The 27,724-nt window shown below is 40.0% G+C and overlaps 1 protein-coding gene across 1 annotated transcript in view; it reads left to right on the forward strand.

The window, feature by feature from the left end:
• LOC144688416 (E3 ubiquitin-protein ligase Itchy-like) overlaps nucleotides 1-25,689 on the forward strand; it is an 89,718-nt gene extending 64,029 nt beyond the window's left edge. The window contains exons 17-25 of the mRNA XM_078554916.1: nucleotides 526-614; nucleotides 3,037-3,196; nucleotides 5,755-5,888; nucleotides 8,124-8,264; nucleotides 9,280-9,400; nucleotides 10,480-10,584; nucleotides 11,901-11,997; nucleotides 16,092-16,164; nucleotides 18,358-25,689. Of these exons, the coding sequence (XP_078411042.1) occupies nucleotides 526-614; nucleotides 3,037-3,196; nucleotides 5,755-5,888; nucleotides 8,124-8,264; nucleotides 9,280-9,400; nucleotides 10,480-10,584; nucleotides 11,901-11,997; nucleotides 16,092-16,164; nucleotides 18,358-18,457 (1,020 nt within the window). The 3' untranslated portion in view covers nucleotides 18,458-25,689. The remainder of the gene's footprint in view (nucleotides 1-525; nucleotides 615-3,036; nucleotides 3,197-5,754; nucleotides 5,889-8,123; nucleotides 8,265-9,279; nucleotides 9,401-10,479; nucleotides 10,585-11,900; nucleotides 11,998-16,091; nucleotides 16,165-18,357) is intronic.
• Nucleotides 25,690-27,724: the final 2,035 nt, after the last annotated feature.

Below are 27,724 nucleotides of genomic sequence, written 5' to 3' on the forward strand. Positions count from 1 at the left end.
AATGCCCCCTCCCTTCATCCAGCCAAAAGATATATATGAGTACCACAAGCTCGCTCATCTTCATTTATTTTTATCTCCTTCTGTAGGACAGCTGAACCTTTAAATTGTTGACGCATGTCTTTGGGAATTTCCCCTTTCAATAGGAGAGTGATATGGGAGAGACCTAAAAAATGGAGATCTTTGTCTTTTATATAGGAGTGAGGGAAATGAGTTAAATGAAACAAAAGGAATGGAGATCAAAACTCATAAAGATGTACCCCAATTTATAAATGCATTTTGCTGGAATTTAAATTCAGAAAACATGTCTTGAGCTTGCGAATAATTTATTGCCAAGAGATTGCAAAGGTTCATTTTAGTGATTTATTGACCTGTTAATAAGGCAAGGAGGCAAGAATTCTGTCCTGTTTGTTACTAAGTGTGGTTAAAATAACATTTATAAATTGGGGTCCTTTACCTAGGACACAAGTGATTCCAACTCAGGCTAACTAAAAATATTCACACATTGGTTTCCACTTTGTGTTTCAGATTATGAGCTTCAACCCTCAGGATTTGCGAAGACGATTGTGGATTATTTTTCCAGGAGAGGAAGGTTTAGATTATGGTGGTGTGGCAAGGCAAGTATCTCCATTATACAAACAAGCTGATTCAAAGTATCAATCGTGGTGCTCAGTGGCAGAAAGCATTTACCCGATGCAGAACCATAGAATGATGCAGCACAGAAGGAGGCCATTTGGCCCATGGTGCCTGTGCCAGATCATTAAAAGAGTTTATACAATTAGCCCCACTCGCCTCTCTCCATATCCCTGCAGATGTGTGCCCTTCAAGTGTTTATCCAGTTCCTTTTTGGAAGTTTTTTATTGACAGTGCTTCCACCATCCTCATGTAGTGAATCCCGGATCACTGTAATTTGCTGAGTAAAATTTTTGTTCTTCATGCTTCCCATCTCTAATTTTTTTGCAGTCATTTTAAATTTGTGTAACTTTGGTTATCGGCCATTCCGCCACTGACAAGTGTTTCTCCTTATTTACTCTTTCAAAACCCTTCATAATTTTGAGAATAACTATCTAATCTCCCCTTAACCTCCTCTGTTTGAAGCAGAACAACAACAGACATTCTCTCGTCTCTACACAAACTGAAGTCTTTCATCCCTGATAGCACTGTAGTAAATCTCCTCTGCACTGTCTCTAAGGCCTTAACGTATTTTCTAAAAGTGCGGTGCCCAGAATTGAACATAATACTCCAGCTGAGGCCAAATCTGTGTTTTAAAAAGGTTTACCATAACTTGCCTTTCTTGCTGCAAAGTAACTTACTTGCGTAAAAGTAAAATACTGCGGATGCTGGAAGTTTGAAACGAAAACAAAAAATGCTGGAAAAGCTCAGCAGGTCCGACAGCATCTGTGGAGAGAAAGACAGAGTTAACGTTTCGAGTCCGTATGACTCTTCTTCAGAACTTACTTGTGTACTTGATTACTCTATTGCTAAAGCCAAGGATCCTATATGCTTATTTAACAGTGATATCAACTGATCCTGCCACCTTCAAACATTTGCACGCCCCCAGGTATCTCTGTTCTTGCACCCCCTTTAAAATTGTAATTTAGTTCATTTTGCCACTTTAAATCTCATCTGCTATGTGTTTTCCCATTTTGTCTATGCCTCCCTGGCCTATTACTGTTCTCCTCATTGTTTACCACGTTTTCAAGTTTCACATCACCCGCAAGCTTTGAAAACATACCCTCTATACTTAAGTCCAGGCCATTAATATGTATCAGAAAGAACAATGTCCTCAAACTGACAATTAATTTTGTCTTTGCTTACAATTTCCCACCACAAACATTAGGTTAACTAGCCTCTCGCTACCGGGTTTATCCCTCTCCCATTTTTTGTACCCGAGTGTAATGCATAACTCTATAATTCTCTGGCACCACTTCCATATCTAACGAGATTATGACCAGAATTACACAATTTTCAACTTTGCATCGCACAGCATCCAAGGGTGCACCTCATCTAGACCAGATGACTTTCCTATTTTGTGTGCTGCCATCCATTATCTATTTTAACCCTATACAATTTCTCTTCTACCTCCTCCTTTACTGTGACGTTGGCAGCATCCTAGTCTTTAGTGAAGAAAGATGCAAAGTACCTCAGCCATGCCCTCTGTCTCCACTAGGATTCTTTTTTGGTCCCTAATCGACCCAACCCTATGGAGTCATGTTCCCAATCTCAGCTAGGCTCTTATAGATGAGGTTGTTTCCTTTCTTGCTCCCAGAGATCGCCTAGTAGCTGGCATACTGGTGGGAGAGCACTAGCTGTGACACATAAATAAGAATAAAAATGAAATTCTCCCTGTTCTGCAATCTATATAATCAGTGAAGTGGTGAGCCATATAGACTACAAAGGTTCAATCCGCGGTCTGTGCTGAATTAGCTGATCCTAAGTTCAGAAAGTTAAAATCAACCAAGATCTCTCACTGTTGTTGTTCAGGGGCCCTGCTGAAAGTGCATGTATCTGCCTTCTGTAGGACATAAATTGGTCCTGCTGTGATACCTACAGTGCCCAAATTGCCTGTCAGCCTTCACTGTGCAGTTTCACACAGGAATAATAGCTACTTGGGCATGTTACCATAGTGTGTCCGTGGAACTCCACCTCAGTAAACTTTCAGGTAAAACGGAATAGAAAATTGGTGAGGGGAGGAAGAGACCAACCCTGGCTAAGCTGTAAGTTCTTGAAAACAGTGAACCATGATTAGGAAATGTTCTGACTACGCAAACAACTGATCCCTATTCAAGTAGAAACATTCTGCCATATTTAAAATTAAGGGAACAAAAGTGTGGGCTCACCCACAGAATAACATTTGGAAACCTCGCAGTGAATGCTTCACATCTGTTGTGGGTTATTTATTGAAGCTGGACTGCTACCTATCTTGGTCCAGCACAGATGACTTGGAAGTGGTGTGGCTTTAAAAATGAGTCAGATTGTATGTTGAGAATGACTGAAGTCTTGCTACCAGTGTATCTAATATCCATATTTTTTTAATAGAGAATGGTTCTTTCTACTTTCCCATGAAGTTTTGAACCCCATGTATTGCCTCTTTGAGTATGCTGGGAAGGAAAATTATTGCTTGCAAATAAACCCAGCATCTTACATCAACCCAGACCATCTGAAGTACTTCCGGTTCATAGGTCGGTTCATAGCCATGGTACGTTCCAGGAGTTACTTGAGCCTTAACATTACTGCTCTTTTTAAGCCCTGTATACAGTTTAAAAAAAAAACTGGTTAGATGATAAGCAGACCTTACAATTAACTAGATCCTATCATTGATTTAGTTTTATGTAGTATAGTGTGTGGCACTTGAGAATTATACTGAAATGGTAACCAGAAACTTAGCCTAGGCAACAGGTTTTACAGCAAGTATGTAGATTGCTGTAGGCAGCGATGGTGAAACTGCAGAAATATTAAATAATCACTTACTTCAGTATTTACTAGGGAAACATATCAGAAGTTGAGATTAGAAATGATACAACTGCATTCAAAATAAAAAGAGAGAAATATTAAATTAATCGAATTCAGAGAATAAAACCCCTGGTCCAGATGAATTACATCTGCGCATTTTAAAATAATCTAGGGAAGGGAAAGCAGAGGCATGATTACGCATTTAATAATTTGATAAGAACAGCATAGTGCCAGAGCTCTGGTAGGTAGCTATTGTAATACCTAACTTTAGGACGGGCGCTGGAACATCCAGGGAACTGTAAACTAGTCAGGTTAACATTTGTGGTAGGAAAAATAATGAAATCCCTGCTGAAGGCGAAAATAGAAAGCATATAGAAACCTGAAACATAAATAACCTGCAAGGATTTCACAGGCGAATGTCTTATTTGACTACCTTATTGAATTTTTGAAGAGGTACCAGAGGGAGTAGACGAGGGTCATACGGTAAATGTAACATCAAGATTTCCAAAAGGCCTTTGATAAGTGAATGAGGTCAGAGCCTGGGGCGTCAGAGGACAAGTAGCAGAAAGGATAGCTAGCTGGTTTCAAGGCAGAACACAGTGTATAAGGTGGAAATTCAGAGCGGCAGAAGGTGGACCCCACAAGGATCAATACCAGGACCACCGTTCACAATTGATATTAACGATTTAGAATCAACACAATTTCTAAATCTGGGGATAGTCAATACAGAGAAGGACTGAAACAAATTACAAGAAGGCATTAACAGGCTTGTAGGATGAACATATAATTGGCAAATGAATTTCAATCTTTAGCATGAGGCTTTACATTTTGATAAGAAAATTAAAGACTTCACATTACTAAATGTAGTAGAGGAGCAAAGTAATCTCGGAGTAGAAATGCATAACTCATTAAAGTAGCGATGTAGGTTAATAACACCATTTTACAAAAAGAAAGCAAAGGATGCAATTGAAAAGTGGAGAAGTATGCTAAATCTGTATCGAAGCTTGGTAGACTGCTTTTGGAATACTGTTTACAATTCTGGTTGCCATGTTATAAGAAGGATATAAAGACATAGGAGGGAGTGGAGAAAAGATTTACATGGCTGGTACCAGAAATGTCAGGTTATACCTACTAGTTGAATACGTTTGGGTCTCTTTTCTGAAGAGAACGCTGCCGTGTGGTGGGGTGGGGGTGGGTGCAGTGTGGAATGGGACCTGATAGAGGTCTTTAAAAGTAATAAAGGTTTTAATACAGTACATAGAGAATGTTTCCTCTTGTGGGGGAGGGCAAAATTAGAGGCCATAAATATAAGATCATCACCAAGCAATCAAATGTGAATTCATGGAAGAACGACTTTATCTGGAGAACTGAAAAATTGTGCAATTTGCATTTGCAGGGAGTGGTTGAGGTGAATAATATTTATGCATTTAAGGAAGCAGATGGGGGAGAAGGAATAGAGGGTTACACTGATTAAGTTGGATAAGGAAAGATGGGAAGAGGCTTGAGGGGTGCATAAGTGCCGCTTATGGACTGGCTGGGCCAAGTAGCCTATTTCTGTGCTGTATATTCTATGTAGATATGGTTAGCCATCTTCTTTAACCAGATACCTGCTGTTTGTCTCAAGTTTCTCAGATTTGTAAATTACATTGATTAAAATTTCATATATTGAGCATTGATTTTCCCTAAGTGATGTAGACTGGCATTTTGAAAAGTAATTACCTGATACGTTCTCCCTTTCATTTTCGCTGCACAACAGCATCAAGTCTAATGCCCCTTGTCTTTTCTACTATCCCAAATGTCTTTAGCGGTCAGGTGCCTTCTAGCATCTTGGCTATAACCCTACACCCCTAAGCGTATAAAAGTATGAGATTGGATAGCTTTACCTAAAAAAAATTAAATTGTGTACTATATTGTGGTCCATTTTGTAAATTTTCAATGATATAGATAAATTCACAAAGTCACAGCTAAGATCTGACTCTTGACATAAGCATCAGGACTTTCCTGGTATTTTCAGTGATAACTAAAATACTCACCACTGCAGGTGCAGAGCAACTTGCAAGCTCTTGTTTTATGTATCTGTATTATTGTCACCTCACTCCAGTGAGCACTGACTAGAAATTTATTGCAAATTTCAACATGCTTGAATGGTGGTCTGTACCTTTCAGTGTAATGTGAACTGCCCAAGGGGTTCAATTCTACTTAATATACTCATGTACTCTGTATCAGCAGTGAACATGGTTTCTGTATGTGATAATTTCTAGAAAACGGTTATAGATTTCACTTTGCATTTCCTTTCCATGACAGGCTCTGTTTCATGGGAAATTCATTGACACTGGATTTTCTCTCCCATTTTACAAACGTATGCTGAACAAACCCATAGTAACCAAAGATTTGGAATCTATTGATCCGGAATTTTACAACTCCCTCATTTGGATAAGGTTTGTATTTTAATATTTTGTATTGTTTGCGAGCTTTAACTATTAATGACTATGCAAATAAATTAAAATAAAGCAGTAATGTAGAATAGTAACATGTTTCCAGCAGGAGACAGCAATTGGTCCATTTAATCTGTCCAATAAAATATCCCTTACCCTTTTAGTTTGCTGCTATTATATCCTTTATAAAGCATAACTCCTACAGATGTGAAGAAACTGTATGTTTCCTTTTCGAAATCACTTCCTATAAAAGTTTCCAATCCAACTACCTGAACTGGCATGCCGTTGCCATGTTTTTAAATATATTGAACAATCAATTTTTTGGGGTGTGGCTTATGTTCAATGTATTTTGGACCCCGCTCCTCAGTCTTGTTCCTGTGCAAATTTTGCTGGTGACAGAATTGACCTCTGGTTACCTCCCTCTAATGCATTTCTAATGCTGTTAACAAATTATTCTGGCCTTTCCTTGAAGTATTGCATTTCTTTAAACTGAATTTAGGAATGTGGGGTAGGCAATGGCAGATAGAGTATCTCTAAACTGGGGTGGGGTAGGATGTGGGAGAGTAATTGTTCAGGTAGCTTGTGGGGAAATGATAGTTTGATTGGCCTGTTGAAAATCCAAATATCACTTTCTCTATTTTAGATTAAAAGCCTTCTAAACTGTGAAGTATAAAATTCTTAAAATAAGCAGGAATGCATAATTTGAATGTAAAAATTCAAAATTTTCCAGGGACTTATAACCCCAAGCCACAGTGCCCCCTCAGTTCCTTTTGCTGTGCGCAGCCTGTTGGTTTGAATGCACGGTACTTTTAAGTTCTTGTATGGCCGCACACACAAAGGGAAAACTTGAGTGGTACCTTCCAAATCGCTGTGTGGTTGCACGCAACTTTTGGGGAACATTGCCTCAAATCCCCTGGAGCTGCACCACCAGCATTGTCTGCAAAATTTGGATTTCCTTCCTCAGTCTTGATGTGCTTCTATCAATTTTTTCTCCAACTCAAGTGAAGGAATGTTGGGAATACCCACAGTTTAAGTTACACGGATCATGTTGAAAATTCCGGGCCACACTCAAAAGTGTCTGATTATTGAAGCTGTTGGTTAACTTTGGTTGGCTTTCTAGGTTGGCCTGTATGTTGATCACAAACCTTATAAATAAACATTGGGAGTTCTTAAAATGCTTCAATATGTCGAATGCCATTTGGACATATATCATGAGCTGAGTATCATGTCAGTTGGAGCATTTACTTAGGCACAAAAGGTTACCTTTAATAAATTGTCTTATGCATTCTAATGGATGTTGAAGACAAAACAGACGAGGATTATCCTTTCTTGTTGAGAAATGTAATTCTAGTTCCCTGGAATCCTGGTTCTCCGGAGGAGGAGTAAGCCACAAGTAGAACTGGGCCATTTTATGGTGTTGGAATAGGGAAATGTTGAGGTGCAATTGTTGGTACAGTACTGTACTTGACCCATTACACAATTGGCAGGCAAAACAAAGATATTGCAGCTGAGAAAGTGGTGCTTTTCTAAGTTTGGGGTTAAGTTTGTTAACCAGCAGAGCAGCAGGACCTTTGCATCTTAACTGTGTTGTAACATGGTTGTACCAGATGCTGACTCTGGCTGCTAAAAGTGCAAGAATATTCTTTTCGGCCCTTGCATTCCTCATTTTGGAAATACATGGATTTATATGGTACCTTCAGAATTTAGGATATTAGCCTGGATGGTTCTTTGAGCTTCACTGCCCAGCTCAATGTGTTCAGCTAGTTGTTAAAGGCTGTTTATGGTTGTTGAATGTTCAGTAGTTGTGGTAGGGAAGAAGCAGAAACTGAATACAGTACTGGCTTTGTTTTCTCTTCTATCTGTCCTTACACTGCAAGCATATATCAGCCATCTGTTGATCACAGTGCTATATTGATTGTTGACTTAGCTACAGGCTTATTTCGTTGGGCGTGACCTGCCCAAGACAAATAAAGGAAGAGTTTACTTTATAAATCTATCTTCTAATTTTGTGACATTATCATATTAACCATTATCCTACAGTAATGTACCCCTCTTCTAGCCAAGATCAGAAACTTTCCACAACCAATATTCCCCACCACCTTCAAAGTGAATGTTCTCATAGCTTCTTGGGGTTGACTGGTTCATTTTAAGCAGTTTGCATTGAAAATGGACTAGACTCGCATTTGAATTTGTTTTGTTTTTGTAAATTGTTATTTATATTAAAAAATGCCTTTCTAGGGAGAACAGCCTAGAAGAATGTGGCCTGGAAATGTATTTCTCAGTTGACAAGGAAATTTTAGGTGAAATACAAACCCATGAGCTGAAGCCTGATGGCAACAATATCCTGGTGACTGAGGAAAACAAAGATGAATATATTGGGTAAGGTGAAGTGAATATCTTCAAGTGCTAGCTATAGTTGAGCATTTCATACTTAAATTCATTTTATCACGTTTCAAGTGACTCCAGTATGCTGTGCTATAGTTACTAAACATCTAAATGATATTTGCTAATTCTACAGATTAAGTGTAGATTGTAAAAATAAGATAATGATTTCTTGTATTTACTGTACAGTAATTCCTCGTTTAACAACGTAATTGTCCCTGAAAAGTGTAACTTTTAAGTAAAGCAGTGTTAAGCAAATCAGATTTTCCCATTACAACCAATGTAAAAACTGTAGTTAGGTTCTGTAGGACCTTTTTCAGAAAAATAAATCAGAACTTTATACCTTGTGGGTTGAAATATTGTACATTGCAAAATTCCTACATTTGTAAATGAATAAAATTAAAAATATAAAGGAAATTTGCTCTTCCTACTTATTGCCCCTCTCATTTGTCAATTCTCCCACACTCTGCCTCTCCCACTCTATAACCTCCCTGACCCTCCCAGCCACCTCCGATCATACTCATTGAGCCTCCCACTTGCTGCACATCATGCTCCCTGATCCTCCCAGCCGCTAGTTCCCTCTTTCCTTCTTATCTCCCTCGCTGTGAGTGAGGCCTCGGGAGATGAGCAGCAAGAGGCCTGAAGAGCAGCTTTGGAGCGAGAGCAGCTTTGAGTTGCATGGTCATGGAGGTAGGCTGCAAGCTGAAGAAGCGGTGATGGGAGGGTCGGCCAAGGGCCAGGAGAGTCAGCCAGGAATGAAGGTAGGCAAGTGGGAGAGGCCAGTCCAAAATAGTGCTGATCAGGTCACGCGTGCCTAAGTCACACCCGGCATGAACCAATGTTAAAACAAAACTCCCAGCGTTAAATGCAAATGCCTGCCTCGTTGGCTGACTGACGTTAAATCGAAACAACTTAAAGCAGAGCGACTTAAAGTGAGGACTTACTGTATTGTAAACTTGCTGGAAGTAGATAATTCAATAAGTCATTAATTAAAGTGGTTTAACCTGACTAGGCTTGTAGCTGAGTGGAGACTATCACGAGGCGTTGAAGAACAGACACAGGCCTTCTTGGAGGGATTTAATGAAGTGCTTCCTCTCCACTATCTTCAATCATTTGATGCCAAAGAATTGGAGGTATTGTAATTCGTTGAGTGCTTTTACTTCCATTTGTATGTTTAACTAGATGGTGGTGATACAGTGATCCATGATATCCACCTTTTTTCTATCCTGGTTTGGAGAGGAGTGTCCTGTTGAAACACGGAACAAGTGAAGCCATTGGACTGCAAATGGGCCATGTAGAGCCAGCATCCACTGTATTTAACCTGTGCTGTCATTTTGCATCTTTGGTTCAATGTTGACTGTATAGGCAATCACCTGATCTAGAATATCCATTTTGTGTAACGGTCTATATTGAACTCTGGTCAGTTGAATTCTTCGGGAAGTGTGATTTATTTGTTGATCTGTGTTGTATTTATTTCTCAAATGTTTGGTGCATTTTAGAACAGTGCCATGTTATTTGTGTTGCTTTTCAGAATGTTAATATAATTTCCTCTTCAAATCTAACTCTTAAAAAAAAATTCATGTTTATGTTTACTCCAACACCTGAACCAGCTTGACCTGAAGTTCATTTCTGGACCTTTAGCCTGATGCCAGCATTTGAATTTCTTCACCATGTGATCAGCTTTAGACATGGCCTTTTTTAGGATCGTCGAGAATTCAGGTTGATATTAGAATTTGCCTTTCAAGTCACCCCAATATCATTTCTGTCAGTGCCCCAAGAAGATTCCTGGGAGAAGTGGCTGGGGGTGTTTTGTATCAGTTCTTGGGGAGGAGTCCTTTGCCCCCAGGTGGAAAGTGGAGTGAAGCAGCTCTAAAGAATGCTTTTTACAAATTGTGATATCATACAGAATTTCCCTGTTGGGATCAAAGAATTTTACAGCACGGCAGTAAGCCATTCAACTCATCATTACTGTGCCAGTTCCCTGAAAGAATTAAATAGTTCAGTTTCCATGCGCTTTCTCCATACCTTTCTCAGATATTTATTTTTCAAATATTTATTCACTTTGAAAAACAGCGGTCAGATCTGTGAGCACTTGAATACTGACTGCATTGCCGGTAGCTACTAAAATGCCAATTTTTTCTTATGTTGCCAGTATTCCTCTACTCCTTGACCTTGGGTTAAGGCATTCTTAATTCTACTCAAATTTTTACAGGTACTTCTTTGTGGAATGCAAGAGATAGACTTGAATGATTGGCAGAGAAATGCAATCTATCGTAACTATACCCGTAACAGCAAACAAGTGGTCTGGTTTTGGCAGGTATGTAAAGGGCTCTGCATTCTTCGCATGCTGTGTTCAATTGTTCTTACAACAGACATATCTCACTAGTTCTTTATTTTAAATAGAGCTGTTTAGTTATAACTTATTAAATGCTGTCACTGCTGTAGTGTCAGGCAGCATATCAGCATGCTTCTCCCATAAGATCCCTTGACTAGTTGTGTGCTTCAAGAAAGGGACCTTGTCATCCTCTGCTTGGTGCATCCTACATGTGACTCTAGCCCCACATTACGTGACTTACTATCCTTTGGGAGACTAAGCATAGGAAATAAATACTCAGTTTATACAATCTTACAGAATGTAAAGGGACCATTCAGTCTTACGTGCCTTTGCTGACTTTTGAAGAAGCTGTTCAATCTGGTGCCACATCCCAGCATTTTTCCCCAAAGCCCTGCAAATAGTCCTCTTCATGTGCATGTCCAGTTGCCTTTTGGTAGTTTACATGGAATCTGATCCCACCACCCCTTCAGCTACTGCATTCCAGATCATTGCAGCCCACTGTGTGAAGTAATTGTTCCTCCCCTTCTAGTTCTTTTGCCAATTATTTGAAATCCAGGAACTCTGGTTACCAATCCATTTACCAGAGGAAGCAGTCTCACCCTATTTGCTCTATCGAATCCCATCAATTTTGAATTTCTTTCATTAGATCTCCCCTGCTGTAAGGAGAACAATTCCAGCTTCTCCAATGTCTCCACATAAAATCAAATTCCTCTTTCTCCTGGTATCATACCAGTAAAGCTCCCAAGTACTCTCTTCAGAGCCTTGACATAAAGTATGGTGCCAGAATTGTACACAATACTCCATCTGAGGCCTAACCAGCGATTTGTAAAGATTTATAGTGGCTTCCTTGTTATTATGTTCAATGCACTTTAGAAAACCAGATATCCCATGTGCTTTCTTAACTGCTTTATCAGTTTGCCCTACCACCATCAAGGATTTGTAAATGTGCAGCCCCAGGTTCCACTACTCTTGCAACCCCTTCAAAATAGTACCCGCTGAATTATTTTGGTTACGTCATCAAAAAACTCAAGCAGGTTAGTCAGACACAATTTGCCATTAACAAATAAGATTAGCCCAAACCCCAAGAATAAATATGGAGATATTAAAGAATTAATGTTCCCTGTTGCAGAGTTGGATTTTGATATATGTATAGTTCTACTGGGTAAAGCAAATTTTATAAATATCCAATGGCCTTATAGTTTTACAGCAACAGCAAGTGAACTGGTAAAGAAGCACATGCGCTGTACAAGTGATGTCTTGTGATTATCTGTCTGAACTTAATGACACTGCTCCCTTAGGTTGTGAAAGAAATGGACAATGAGAAGCGAATGCGTCTGCTGCAGTTTGTCACAGGAACATGCCGTTTACCAGTTGGTGGTTTTGCTGATCTCATGGGTAAGTCGTGTTCAAAACCAAATGGGTGTAGGTAATAATGAGGAATTTGTTCGTTTAAATTGCTTGTTTGGCCTGCAACCATTCATTGTCCATTTTAGGGCATTATCCTAGTATCTGGTTTTAAAATGTTATTGTGCAATGGAAGATGAGAGTTCCTCCCAACAGTTTAGTGAGTAGAATACACCACATTGATGTACCTGTGTTTGATGATGGTTTAGCTGACTTCAGACGGAGCAGCAGCTGGACCCTACAATTAACTTCAATACCCAGATTGGAGGGTTGGACAATCTGCCAAGATTCCCTGCTTGTGATTGCTGTTCAGTGATCCTTGCTGAAAAGTACATCTGAGTGGTTGTCAAGTGAATTCAATATCAGCTATGCCATGGTGCCTTCTGTGAAAAATAAAAATAATCGTGCAACTGTCAGGCTGGTTCCTTCATGTCTTTTTAGAGAATAAATCTACCATCCTTACCTGGACTAACCTATAAGTGACCCCAGACCTTTTTATTTTTGATAACCAGTCATTTTTAATGTCTTTAACTCTGAAACATTGGGCAGCATCAAGTTCGAAAGTACCATCTGCATAACTGGAGAGAATAAAACCTAAGTTTAATATGCAAGGCATTATGTAGAGGTGTAACTCACGTCTCACTGCATATGCCTTTTCTGTTTCTGTTCTTAGCTCAAACAATGCACTTTCAATAAAGCTATGAATTAGAGGTCAGTTCAGATGGAACATGAAAGCTAGGCAAGCTTGTGACCTGCAGGACTTAATTCTATTTCCATTTGTTAGCTGCGCTGTGAGTGCTGGTGAGCCACCTTTTTGAACCACTGCACTCTGTGTGGTGAAGGTATTCCCAAAGTTCTGTTTGGTGGGAAGTATTTTGACCCAGGAACGATGATATATTTCCAAATCAGGTTGGTGTATGATTTGGAGGTGGCGGTGTTCAGTGTTTCCTTTAAATTTTCTTTGTACGCAGCCTGTTTATTTCAATGCGCTCACACAGGATAAGGAATATGGCGACCAGACATCCTGGTTTTGGCGGGGCAGTCCTGGTTTCTCATTAAACGTCTCAGTGACCCAACAATTTGTTCAAAGTAGCTCAACTGTCCCATTTTGCAGCTTTTCCCTCTTTACATGAACCATATCAGAGATTTCTTTTCACACAGCATTAGCATCTCTTCACTTCCTCTCCCTCCACTTTACTTCACGGTCCATTTACTGTCGGCAGACCCCAAAAAAAACGCTTTCTACTGCATCCTGAGAGTCAGGATGCTGCCCAATTGCCAACCCTTAAGAAGCCCTGCCGGGATGCTCCCACATGTGCAGAAATCCTTTTCAACGGCTTCTAGTGCTCAGGGAAAACTTTCTTCCCAAAATGCGAGTTAAGACATTGGCACCAGAGCTTTGGATGACCTCATGTATACTCAGGGTAGAATGTAGAAGACTGGCCAGGAGTGCACAGTCGAGTTTAGAGGTAACCAAGGTATGAATGAGGGTTTCAGCAGCAGATGAGCTAAGTCAACGACGAAGTCGGGCACCCCATCCACAAGCGTTCACTTCCTTCACCACCAATGCACAGTAGCAGCAAGATGCATTGCAGGAACTCACCAAGGCTCCTTAGACAGCACGTTCTAAATCCACAACCACTATCATCTAAAAGGACAAGGGCAGCAGACACATGGGAACACCACCGCCTGGAAGTTCCCCTCCGAGCCACTCACCATCCTGACTCAGAAATATCGCTGTCCCTTCACTGTCACTGGATCAAAATCCTGGAACTCCCTCCCTATCAACACTGTGAGTGTACCTACACCACATGGACTGCAGCGGTTCAAGAAGGCAGCTCACCACCACCTTCTCAAGGGCAATTAGGGATGGGCAATAAATGCTGGCCTAGTCAGCATTGCCCACATCCCATGAATAAATTTTTTAAAAATGTTATGAAGATGAGAATAGGTGGTCTTAGAGATGGCACAAATATGTGGTCAAACGAGAAATTCACCTCTGGATCAAATGTGACATCAGTGTTGCGAACAGACCAGTTTAATCTCAGGCTGTTGCCAGGGGGAGGGATGGAGTCTGTAGCTAGGGAACGGAGTTTGGAGCAGGGCCCAAAAACAAAGCTTTCAGCCTTCCCAATATTTAATTGCCTTTGTTACAAGCTCCAATAATTTTTTTTTTAATGGATAGAGCATTAAGTAAGAAATTATTGGAGCTTGTAACAAAGGTGATGTAATAGTTGTGGGGGACTTCAATCTTCATATAGACTGGACCAATCAAATTGGGAAAGATGGTCTGAAAGATGGGTCAAAATCCTGGCTATCTCTACGTAACAGCACCGTGGGACAACTTTTACCACACATACTGCAGCAGTTCATGAATGTGACTCACCACCACTTTCTTGAGGGCAATTAGGGATGGGTAATAAATGCTGACCTTGCCAACGACAGCCATGTCCCATATATGATTGTTTTAAAAAGTGCTTGTGCACATAAGTACTGACTTGTAAAACTAATTTCCAGGACTTATTCAGATTGTAACCGCTGTGTGAAGAGATTTTGTTTTTAAGATTAGCGTTTCCTTCAGGAGTGACTATCAGTGTTGAACCCCTTATTCAAAAACAACTATTAAATTTGTCAAATGTGAAAAGCAGTCAAGTGCGTGCCCTAGCAGTGGTGTAAAATGTGCATTCACAGTGTGCTAGTTCTTCAATAGCATGAATTATTCTTAAGTTGTGCCAAAGCAGTCACAAACATTAAACTTTTGGCTTCATGCCCTTCCTCATTTGCATGCCTGTTTATTACATTGTAACTGCTTCTGGATTAATTTCCACAAGCTTGTCTATCAATTCCTTTCACTGGGGAAAATGGAGGATGAGAAGCTTTGGCAGTTTCGCTTACATTAACGGTTTCAGACAAATGGAGCATGTGGATTTTTAGCTGGTGGCAAAGTAGGCCACCTACGGTTTTCCTTTTTTCATCCTTTTCTAACTCATGTTATCACCTTTCCCTGCTGAAACCCTCGAGGCATTGATTTCAGTTGCCATTGGGCAGTTCCTTGGGTGGCAAGTATCCTCCAGTCAGTCACCTGAGTGGTTTTTTCTCATCTGAGTCTCAACAGGATCATCACAGTTAACCCAAGTACCTTACCCGATACCCATTTTAACTAGAGGTTGTTGGATAGTAATCAAAAACGCTTTTTTTTAATGTATGCTCACACTGTATGTAAGCTGAAAGCAGTTGGAGCATCGAATTTCTGCTCCAGTTTAAACTGGTTGCCGTTGCATAGATTGAGATCAAACCTGAGAATTGGCTTTGGTACTGTCTTAACCAGCTGGGTCACTAGGAGAGACTGACATTCCTCTCTCAAGTGAGGATGGTCTTTCTGCCAGTTTTGGGAGCACAAATTGTTTTTATGCTTTCTTTTCTCTTTATAATCTAGCATTCTGCTATCTATAAATATTCTCTCCAATCACTGCTTTAATCCATGCCTTTGTTACCTCTAGGCTTGACGGTTCTAATGCACTCCTGGCTGGCTTCCCTAGTTTTACCCTGTGCAAATTTAAGGTCATTCAAAACTTTGCTACCCGTGTCCTTAGTGATAACATCCAACTCACCCATCTCTCTTCTGCCAACTGACCTACATTGGCATCAGGCTGAGCAATTTTAAAACTCTTTGATTTGTTTTCGTATCCTATAATAGCCTCGTGCCTCCCTATCTCCTCCAGCCTTGCAGCCCCACCAGATGTCTGTCCTCTGCCAATTCTAGCCTCTTAAGCATTCCCAATTTTAATTGCTCCGCCATTGGCACCCTTCAACTGCCACGACCATAAACTCTGGAATTCTGTCCCTAAATTTCTTTGCCCCTTTCTTCTGTTAAGATACTTCTTGAAGCCTACCCCGACGAAGCTTTTGGTCACCTGGCTAATGTCTCCTTATGCAATTCGGTGTCAGCCTTTTGTTTTATAATACTTGTAAAGCATCTTGGGACGTTTTGTTGTGTTAAAGGTGCTATGTAAATGAATGTTGTTCTTGTTAATCACCGAAATGAAAAGTGCTAACTGGTAATTCCTTATTGTATTTCGATACAGGGAGCAATGGTCCTCAGAAATTCTGTGTTGAAAAAGTAGGGAAGGAAAACTGGCTGCCAAGAAGCCATACCTGGTGAGTTGAGCATTTTGAGAAAATACCTTTCAGTTGTTTTGATGGTGCAAATACAATTTCTGTTCTTTACATTCCTCAATCACTGAACTTTAAATATTTATGCTCAGTATTGGCAAATGAAACGCTTTTTTCCATATTTGTTTCCCAGGTAAGGTAAAGCATTCGTGAATGTGAAATATAACTTTCTTTACTCTGACCCACTTAAAATCACTGTTTCACTCGGAGGCAGTGAAGGTTTCACTTCCTACACCAGTGGCTTTACAGCCTCTGAGTGATAATACCAAATGATTCCAGCCCAAAACAGCTTCACAGATTGATTAATTGTTTAGAGACCTCATTCCTAAAGATACTGCTTGATCACTGCACCCAATTGTTTCTTACGTGATTCCAGGGGGTTTTGCCTCTATTCCTCTTCCTGGAGCTCCATTCCATGTGCTCACCACTCTGTATGAGAAGAACTTCTTGCCATTTGTCCTAAATTTGTCACTTGCTAGTCTAAATATTACTTTCACAGTTTATTTGGAAGCACTTGTCTGAATTTACTCCTTCTATACTGTTTAACTTTACTGTGAAGCTCTATGTGGCCGCTTCTCAGTCTTAGGAAGATAAATGGAATGTTGCTGTTTATTGCAAGGGAAATGGAATATAAAAGTAAAGAAATTTTATTGCAGCTGTGCAGGTCTTTGGTGTGACCACATCTGGAATACTGTGCATAGTTTTGGCCTCCTTATTTGAAAAAAGATATAATTGCGTTAGAAGCAGTTTAGAGAAAATTCACTCGGCTCATCCCTGGGGTGAGAGGCTTATCTTTTGAAGAAAGGTTGAACAAGTCAGGCCTATACACATTGGAGTTTAGAAGAATGAGGGATGATCTTACTGAAACATATAAGATCCCGAGGAGATTTGATAGGGTGGATATCGGGAGGATGTTTCCACTTGTGGAAGAGATTAGAACTAGGGGACACAGTTTAAGAATAAGAAGTCTACCATTTAAGATGGAAATGTGGAGAATTTCTTTTCTCTCAGATGGTTGTTAGCCTGTGGAATTCTCTTCCCCAGGAAGCAGCGGAGGCTGAGTCATTGAATTTATTCAAGACAGAGTTAAACAGATTTTTGATAGACAAGGGAGCCAAGGGTTATGGGGGCAGACAGGAAAGTACAGTTGAGACTTCAACCAGTTCAGCCATGATCTTATTGAATGGAAGAACAGGCTCGAAGAGCCAAATGGCTTTCTCCTGCTCCTAAGTCCTGAGGTAAAACCCATGGAACATATTTTCTTTGTTAACACCCGGACATAAAGGACTTCTCCCAAATTCAGATACGTAACTTTTTACAATATTTTGTCCAGTGAAGATGGAGCAATTTGTCTCCTAGTCTTCCATCTCTATTTATGTCAAACTTAACTAGATTATCCCTCTTTAGTGAGGGTGTGTGGTTCATGCCTTGGATGAAGAAATTTATTATAATACCTACTTTGTTTTTTCCCTCCATTTTGCCTCCACTAGCTTTTTATAGTTTTTTTCCAGTGAAGCAAATACCAGGACTATCAAGTGCCCTTCAATGATCAGGTGCTTTTAGACTATAGGAGAGTAGTTGATGGTAGGCGCACAGTTCTTCCTACATTTCCTGCAACCCATATTGTAAACCACCTGAGAAATGTCAGTCTATGAATTGGTTAATGCCAGCAGCTTAAGTAAATCATTTGGAATGTGGGTTTGTATTGTACAGCAGAGTTCAACATGCCCATGAAGAGCAATATTTGATACCAAGAGCTGTGTCTGTCACTTGCTACCCCAGAACACAATCAATGATGCAATGCTGCTTGAGAGCACCTATAGTGAGCTTGAGAACCCTACTTGTGCGCACAAACTCGTGATCTCTCGCGTGTGCTCTCTTCTGTAAGTCAGACTGAGTGGGACAGCAGTAAGGTACTTCTCTCCCTGGGAGAAAAACCTGAATACAAGTCAGGGACTGGCACTTATGGCAGAGAGCAGTTGGATCCAAGAATAAAATAACTTCTGGGGGAAAAAGGAAGAGGATTCTTACACAGAAAACAAAGCTAGCTGTTTTATACCATGACCTATGAGTTGTGGCTGGAGTCTGGCGGGTAAGTATCATAATGAGTAATTGAACTTAATTTCAGGTAATACTATCATGGTTCTGATTTTGTTTGTTTAAACATCTTCCCTATAGTTTTAATCGTCTGGATCTACCGCCATACAAGAGCTTTGAGCAACTGAAGGAAAAGCTGTTATTTGCAATCGAAGAAACAGAAGGTTTCGGACAAGAGTAACTACTAATATGTATAATAATCTTGTCAGGAAAGAGAACTGTGCTGTCATTTAAGGGATTCTGTAAAGGAGGAATGCATTTCATTTCTTGTGCTTTACTTTCCAGTAGACATCTGTTTATCCAGACATGTCAAGACTGTCTATTTGTGTTGGAAACCCTGTGGGGCATGGCTGAAAAGCTTTTGTCTTGGCTTTGTCACTCTGTATTTACAAGCTGAAGAACCTAATATAATGAGGAAATTGTACATGCTTAAATAGAATTAATGTGCTGTGATAAATAGTTTAAAAACGTAGTGTGTTCATTTGTGTTGTATGTGAAGGAGCAGCCAAGCTGATTCCTCACTTACACATAGGGATACAGTTGGCTGCTGTTGATAATTTAGAGATGATCGGGAGAGGGCTTCCTGGAATTAATAGCATCTTATAATTGGCCCTGAAGCAGAGCTGGAAAATTTGTCAACTAACCAGACGCATGTTCCATTGATGAGCTAAGTAACAAACTAGATTGTGTATATTCCTCCTCCTATCCTTTTTTTCCTCCTTTTTGCTTTCTGCTTGTACCACATTCTTTGTGTCCTCATGGCCCATTACAGCAGTCTCCTCTCTCTCCACCCCCAGTTCAGTCTTTGCCAAAAGATGTATTCATACTTCATTTTGAGATTAATTTAAGTTCACGTCAATGTTTTCCATTTTAATTTAAGCAAGTGGAGTGAAATTCAGGGAGCCCTTACCATGTGACAAATTCTTATTGAAATGTTTTTTCCAGCACTGTTGATACTTGAAAGATAGGTGCAGGCTACTGTTTGGTGAACAGATGTCTACTCTACCATTGCACCTTTTATTGATTTTTTTTTAAAAACAGCCTCTTAAAACACCCTGTACCAGTAGCGCTCATAATCCCAGATATATTCTTCCTCCTCTGTATAAAGAGTACCTAGAAAACAGAGGCTTTTGCCCTATATTTTTAAAGGAATGAGATATGTAGATCAATCATAGCTCTAGTTTTATAGAGCTTGATTGGGAAATATTTTTATGGTGTGTGTGCTGTCACCTCTGATTCAGGAAGGGCTGCTGTATAATAATGTCACCTTTAGCTAGAGGTTGAGCTTTTCCCATTTTCTATCATTTTTGCCAGTACAACTTTTCAAATAACCTCTGAGGACACAAGTGACACTCCCCCTATATCCAACCCCCACATTCAATTTGGGCAAGTAGCACTCCAGGCCACATTAGCATTTCCTCTGTTTCTACTTCATTTACTGTTAGTTTATGCATCTGAAAATTATCAGCAGTGTAGAACACTTTGCAAGTGAGATAGTTATAAGTTTCTGGAATGAGGAGAGGGCGGGGAAAGAACATTGTTTAAAACAATAGTAACATACAGAAGTAACCTTTCAGTGACTAAGCACTCTGTATGACCAGGACTAACTGTACAGCATCTTTATATAATTCTCTTTTGCCCATAAACGTTCACTTTATATATCCATTTGTGAAAAAGTTTCTACTTTCTAAGAACCTTCCTAACAATCCCTGGATGATGAGCTTTAAGATGGCACTATATAATTGGGGAGAGTCGCTTTCAGTCTCATCCCAATTCCTAATTTAGAACGCCTAGTGTATCCATTACAATCCACCCAAACAAAAGATTTAATTGAATTTCATTGAGAGGGGTTTTTGTATAAGAGGGCAAGTTTATAACTTTTTTAGCTGGTAAAGCATGTCTCCAAAATCACCTCCAGATTATATTTGTGTTCCAAGGTTCTGTTTATAATCTAACCTACATTAGATAATTTCAGCTTGGATCTGCAAGAGTGTGAGAAAAAGCCTCGGCCAAGGTTATTTTGTTCGGATTACCGTCTAGAGTGATCCTGCTGAAAAGTGTGTGTATGTGCATTTTGGTGAGGACAAAATTGAGCTTGGCGAAATTTCTACAAACACTTGTGTAGGCTCACGGATGCATTGCCACTTAGGACAGTTGACACCCATGGGACTATACCCCAGAATAAATTGATGGTTTGAGGAAAGGAGGAAAAAAGAATTGCATGTGGCAGTGGTGTCAAGGATTACAGCAAGCGATGATCAGTTTCTGCAGTGTTAACTGAATGGACCTCTCAGATTATTGAGAGGGCTTTGGTACAAATTAGTTTGAAAAGTTGTTTGCAACTTCCAATGATTTTTTTAAGTTTGTCTACTCTTATAGTTGGGAAGATCTGGCCTTTTCCAGTTGAAAACAAAAATAAGAAAGCTCTGGGCGCAGTTTATTTCCCAGCTATTTATAATCTCTCTGGCCTGAGATTTAGGACCAGCACCTGCTTTCAGTGCAGGGTTTAAATTACTCCATCAGCATCTACTCTATAAAATAGTGTATACCCTTTCGACAATTCAGTGGGTTCAACCCTCTCTTCCCTACCTTCCAAAAGGCTGTATATAAAAGTAATAGTACTGAATCAGACAAACTGGAAGTTGCTGGCTGCAATAATTGGTTTCTACTGACTTTGTTAATCTCAGCGAGGGGAATTGGTTACATTTAGCAATTATTTAAGTGCTCCTGGGTAGGAAGGGGCAATTCAGTCAGGATCCTGCTCTTCATCAGTATCCTGTGAATTATGCTGGAAAGTGTGTGTTGTGTGTGGGAGGGTGTGTGTAGGGGGGGTTGGGGGTGGTGTGTGTGTGTTGAGATCTGTTGAGGACCAAACACAGTCCTGTTGTGATGCACTCCATACTTGAATTGTCCCTGAACACCCGCTGTCTAAGCTCATATGAAATGCAACTGCTTAGGTAAGGACTGAAGCTAGTGGAACTACTCCAGCAAGAGTCAGTACTTTCAGGACAGGGTGAGGGCAGTCAGGAAAATCAGTTGTCTTATTTTTAACAAAACCTGTTCTTAAGCTAGGATATATTTGTAATATATTTTCACGATTTATCAATAGTTATAAATTATGTATATAGGGATCAAGGGTAGATAGGTTTTTTTTTTCAGTTAAAACCTGCCAATTGTATTAAGTTTTGACTTCAGTTTGCATTGTAAGTAATCACTGAGTTTCCAGTTTTAAGTTTCGTGTTAGATCATCCCAGTTCCTGTTGGAACTACTGGAATTGGAAAGTCCCAACTTAGTTAACCCATGTTGGAGTCAAGTAGTTGGCCTCAACTCTGTGCTGAGGAGGGAAAATTAACCCGGGTCCCGGATTGTTAATCCATTAAAATCCTGTACTTGATAGTGCACAGTTGGCCTTCGGATAGGAGCAAGATCTGAATCTCCTCCACCTGCAAATATTTACAGTTTTCACCTATATAGAAAGATGGCCATTTTGTAAAGAGGCCTGTGAAACTATACCCCAGCATGAGTTAGCCCCTAGGTTTTGCTTTTTTATTTTTAAAGCTGTACAAATTGTGTGAGCCTGCCTAAACAAACTAAAAATTAAATTGCTTATCACTGTTCTGTAGCTGGCCAGAATAGACCGACTGGCTTGCAACAAGAGTCTCCAAGCCTTGGCTCTTGCTAACCTGCATCTAAGTTATCTTGGTTTGGTTGTGTCTCACTCCGGGGAACTCTCGTATCAAGCAAACAGGGTCGTTCCTCATTAATTTCTCAGGCTCAGTTTGATGACTGTTGAGCATGGATTTCAGTGCATGACTGCCACCTGACTGACCAGAAAGAAGCCAGTTTCTAGTGGCAGTGTTTCTTGAGTGTTCTGTTTTGCACTCCACCTTTAGTGAACTGTTTTTATGAGATGCTAGTCAGCTTGCTTCAATGTGAGTCCTTTAGCAAAGAGAATATTTTTAAGGTTAGGAAATGGAATTCTTTGGTTTAACCAGAAGTGTTGCATCCTTTTTAAGGCCAGTTTTCTTGCAGTTTAGACCTAACTAACATATAATAATCTCTGTAATTTTGTGTAATATGCATCACAATGGCCAGGGTACTGGTAACACAATTGAACATGTGCAATTTTAATACCAAAAAAAAAACAACTCCCATTAAATGTGAACAATCGCAGGAAGTTTTTGGAATGCAAGGGCTGTACTACACAACACTTCTCGCTTTATTTTTCTTCTGTCCCTTGCCACCTGCTTGTTAAAAATACATTTTCCTTCACTTAAAAGTAGGCAGCAGGTTTCTTTGGCCCCCTTCTGACCAGCAAACAAAAGCAAGATGGTAAAGGGCTTTTGTTCCAGTCCCTGTTTCCCACCCTCCCTCCTATTTTTCTCTGCTTCCTTTTGAAAAAAATGATGTAACATCCATGCTTTTCTATGATGCTTTCTTTCTATTATTCAGCCACAAACTGAATGTGAACTCTCAATGATGTAGTACACAGGTAGGTACAATCAAATGGCTCATGCCCTGGGGTACTTGAACCCCTAACTTTTCATTCAGAAGTAAGAGATTTAATGCTTATGTTTCAGTTATCAGAACTAAGTGTTCCCACTTTTAGCCTAACCAGTAAACTGCAAAAAAAAGGCTTTCATTTTATAGGATAGTTTATTGATGTGTGTTAACCCTGTTGGACTCAACAACCAATTTACTTGAAAATGTTGATGCTTGTCTGCATACTTTGAATTGTGGAGTAGGGTGTGCTGATGTTGCTTCTGAAATGCTGATCATGAAAAAGGCTATGTATTGGTTTAAACTTTATGCCGGATTAGTGGGAGGCAGTAGTTTTATTGATCTTGATTGTCACTAGGGGGTTCAGACCCATTTGCATCATTTTAATTCTTCTAACCAGTCCCCACAAATGTTGTTTAATGAATAGAACTAAGACTGATATAATGCAAGAAACAAATTGCCTATGACTGCATTTATCCTGTAAAATTGTTTTCCTACAATATTACCACTCCATGTTGGTTAATTTGTATAACCTGTATCTGATGCATTTAGAATATGGGGGTTATAAGTGGAGCCATTCTTCAGTTTTGTTAGCGAGGGGAAGCAAGTTTCTGTCAGCTTTATAGACTTAGAGTCAAACACAGCAAAAACTTTGAGCATTCCATCAGAATTAATTAAATTGTAATTCAGTTTTCAACTGGCAGACCTGAAGCATAATATATTTTCCCATTTTAATGAGTTGGTCTATATGGGCATATAATATTGTGTTTAAGGTGTATGCTCATGCATTTGACCACCTTCTCACTAATCGGGTAATGACTTGTCAATGCATGTGATTGCAGTTTTTTCCCCTATAAACTTGCTGGCAGTCTGTAAAGAGATAGATGATACAGCTCTCAATTACTCAGCTGGTAAAGGTTGCACGTAACTAAATCATTAGACACCAGAGTGTTGTCTGTCTGACTCCTGGTATGTGCCGAGTTTGCTGACCTTAACTGGGTGGCAGTAGGTGCTGCTACAATTGGCCCCTGTATCCTGGCCGAGGGAAAAGGAAAATTGCCCCAAGATGCTAGAACTTGGATGTGTATCCAGTGAGCCCTGCTGAAAATGCATTTGTGTAGAAATTGATGGGGATTGGGTGCCTAAGAATGCCCTATTGGGTGGTGTATTGGAGAGCTATGGAACTGCACCTTGTTGGGCCTCAAAATCCTCATGAGGAGTAAGGGTGAAACCACAGCAATGTATTAGATCTGGAGTTTACAGTAAGTGTTTGTATCAATTCATGAGGGGAGAGATGAAGGGAAACTACTGAATGTCCACTACTTTGTTCAGGAAATAACTGGAATCTGAAGCCATGGGTGCTGCACTTTGTTTAGAGTTATGTATAATTAACTTATCCACTGTGATATTAAGAGGAAACTGTATTCTCATCTTATTTGCATGATACTTTGACATCTGATGATGATTTGAAGTGATTTGTGGGCAAGAGAAAGATGGAACCTAGCTTATTATCCAATGGTAATAACTTGCATTTTTTAAAAATATTGATTTTCACTTTTGAGGCTTGCTAATTTTTCCCTTTTCCAGAAAATGGGTGAATAGGAAGGAGGCAGCTGATGTGATTCCTCGTCTCTTCCTCAGCTCCTTCAGTATAATTACTACTGCACTAAAACCAGAAGTTAGGCAAAGCCTCATCCAAAAGAATTTGGAAATCTGTTTCTCTCTAGCACACATCATGCATCAATTTGTATAGTCCTTGTTCTAGTCATCAAGCATTAGTGAAAGTTTCTGATCATGTGTTGATGGGCCACCCATAGTCCATCCACATATGTATGAGTTGCTGGTACTGTTCTGTTTTTTTTTCTCCTTCCATCCTTTTTGTTGGTGTCGTAAGTAAAATTCAGCATCTGTTAATTTATCAGTGAATGCATTGATGTTTAAGTTATTGACATTAACCCATGGTTATGTTGTAACCAAACATTTTGTATCAATACAAAATAACAGGATAACTTTCTTTTTAGATCTGTGCTTTTTTTTCTAACCCCATAAAAACTATTATCCCTTACTCCAGTCTTGAATTTACCTTGGTTTTTATGGTTTGGAGGATATTCACAGCTTCCTCCAAGCCCCACTCTTTAAATCGCCTCCTGCTAATGCAGGCAAATAACCTCGTTTCACTTTGCCAACCATCCCTAGCAATTACTTACCCACTGCTCTGCATCTTTCGGAGAGGCAGCTTAAAGTTAGGAGGCATATCAGCCAAAAAAAAAATCAAACAAGGACCAAACAAATCAGCAACCCAGCTCTCTTGGTTTGAGTGCCATTATGATTGTCCCCAGCATAGTGTTGAAATCTGTGTGTCCGACCTTGTTACAGACAAATGAATTCCATTGCGATATTATATCTACAAAGTCTGCTGTAATGTCACGTCCAGCATCTGGAGATCCATTGGATAATAGCTGTGTTGCACTCTTTCACTCATATGCCCTGAAAGCAAGTTACCCAATGTTATATAAAAGGCACTGATATTAATTTGATTTAAAATAAAATGAATTTGGTATTTTAAGTAAATAGCGTTAGAAATATTTCCAAGTAAATTCCTTAGGAAGTTTGATGGATGTAATTTCTGAAGCTGCAACATAATTTAAAGAAATCCAGGTAATTTCTCGTCAGAACTTTTGAGCTTTCTTTATCGTGTCGAATTTCCACTGTATGATACCTAAAGATTGTAAATCATGTTAATATTTCTGTGTTTAATCCTTTTGTAAAGCTGAATTTGATTGTTCCAGAAATGGGTTAGGCTAGGCTACTAAGGTAATTCTCGCCTCTTGGCATAAGCTTCTTATCCTGTTTATCTATGTAAAAATAGTTAACATTGTAAAAAAATAAAAGCTTATCTTTAAAACAGACAACATGCTGCTTTGTGTGACAGTTTTGAGGCCCGGGTATTCTTTCATTGGTTCTCTGAGGTCAAATGCTGTAATGCCTGATTCTGGTGAGGCACGGATCTTCATTCCAGTTCCATAACTGCAGTAGAATTGAACTTCATTGAATGATTGATACTATTTCATCCCCTGTTTTGAGCAGAGAGGTGGGTGAATTTACAAGTGAGACTTGAACAGAGATTTGCCTGGTTCATCAGTCAGTCAGGAATGTGATGGACTACTCCCCACTTGCCTGGATGAGTGCAGCTCCTACAACACTGAAGAAGCTGTTCAACATCCATGACAAAGCAACCTGCTTGATGGGCACCACATCCACAAACATTCACTCTCTCCACCACCGACGCACAGTAGCTGCAGTCTACAAGATGCACTGCACGAATTCACCAAGGCTCCTTAGACAGCACCTTCCAAACCCACGACCACTATCACCTAGAAGGACAAGGGCAGCAGATACATGGGAACACCACCACCTGGAAGTTCCCCTCTAAGCCACTCACCATCCTGACTTGGAAATATATCACCGTTCTTTCACTGTCAGTGGATCAAAATCCTGGAACTCCCTTCTTAACAGCACTGTGGGTGTACCCACACCACATGGACTGCAGCGGTTCAAGAAGGCAGCTCACCACCACCTCCTCAAGGGCAATAAACGCTGGCCCAGCCAGCAAAGCCTCCATCTCATGAATGAATAAAAAATTGTCCTTGCTCCCTGTTGAGAACTGGCTGACTCTTCACATGCAACTAAGTAGGAACTTAACTATCAAAACATTTTAAATATTTTTGCATAGTCCCTATTATTTAGCCCTATTTCCATGCATACCAAGCATAGATCAGATCAGAAAACATAAGACCACCTGCTCTTATTGACAAATTAACTACTTGCATTTATATAGCGCCTTCAATATGAAATAATGCCCTAAGGCCCTTCACAGAGGTGTATTTAGACAAAAACTGAAAATCAAGCAGAAGGAGGAGATATTACGAACGACAATCAAAAGCTTGGCCCTTTAAGGCAGGCCTTGAAAGAGGTGGAGAGATTTAGGGACCTCCAGACCATAAGTGCCTGGTTAGCTAAAGGCACATCCACCAGTTGATGGTCAAGGGAAGGAAGATGTGCAAAAGGCCGGAAACAGAGGAACGGAGTTCTCCGGGAAGGGTTGTAGAACTGGAAAAGGGTAGAAATAGGAAGGGGCAAGGTCCGAAAGGGGTTTAAACATGAGGGTGAGAATTGTAAATTGGAGTCATGTTGGGGGATACCAGGAAGGGAAGGAGTGATGGATGAGCAGGACTCTGTGGCTACGATACAGGTGGCAAAGCTACTGAACGTGGTGTATGGGAGGCTGACCTGGAGAGTATTGGTCAAGCCTAGAGGTGATAAAAGCCAGGATGTTTCAACAGCAGAAGGGCTGAGGCAGGGAGGAGGCGGGCAATATTAAGGAGGTGGAAGTAGATGATCTTTGTGATGGTGAGGCTATGGGGCCAAATAAAACTCAAAATTGGTTTGCAGCTTATTTCAGTGGCCAGAGTGGTGATGGAATCATTAGCAAGGGTATGGACTTCGTGAAAAAGTTAAGACTTACATTTACACTGCACATTTCAGGACCAGAGGAGGTGCCAAACCACTTTACAGCCAATTAAGTACTTTTAATATGTAGTCACTGTTGTAGGAAACATGGCAGCTAATTTGCTCATTAAACAGACACTGATTTTTTCCAGTGACTATTTGCCAAAATTTAGACTCGAGTTTGGTGTCATCTTGCACTAGATTCATCTAATCTATACCAGAGGGATTCTTGAATTGTTACTTCCTGAAAAGGAATCTGAAAGAGGCAAGTCAGTCAATTCCAAGAAAGAGTGCAAGTGGAGAAGATGATCTTTTATACCTTTCAAGAGTTTGTTCTGTGGGAATCATAACTAAACAATATGGGGATACTCTGATTATATCTGGTGTACTGAATATGACCAGATAGTTATCACTGAACAAAAAGAAACAGGGACAGTG

This window comes from Cetorhinus maximus, chromosome 13 (genome assembly GCF_964194155.1).
Source record: "Cetorhinus maximus chromosome 13, sCetMax3.hap1.1, whole genome shotgun sequence".
NCBI lineage: Eukaryota > Metazoa > Chordata > Chondrichthyes > Lamniformes > Cetorhinidae > Cetorhinus > Cetorhinus maximus.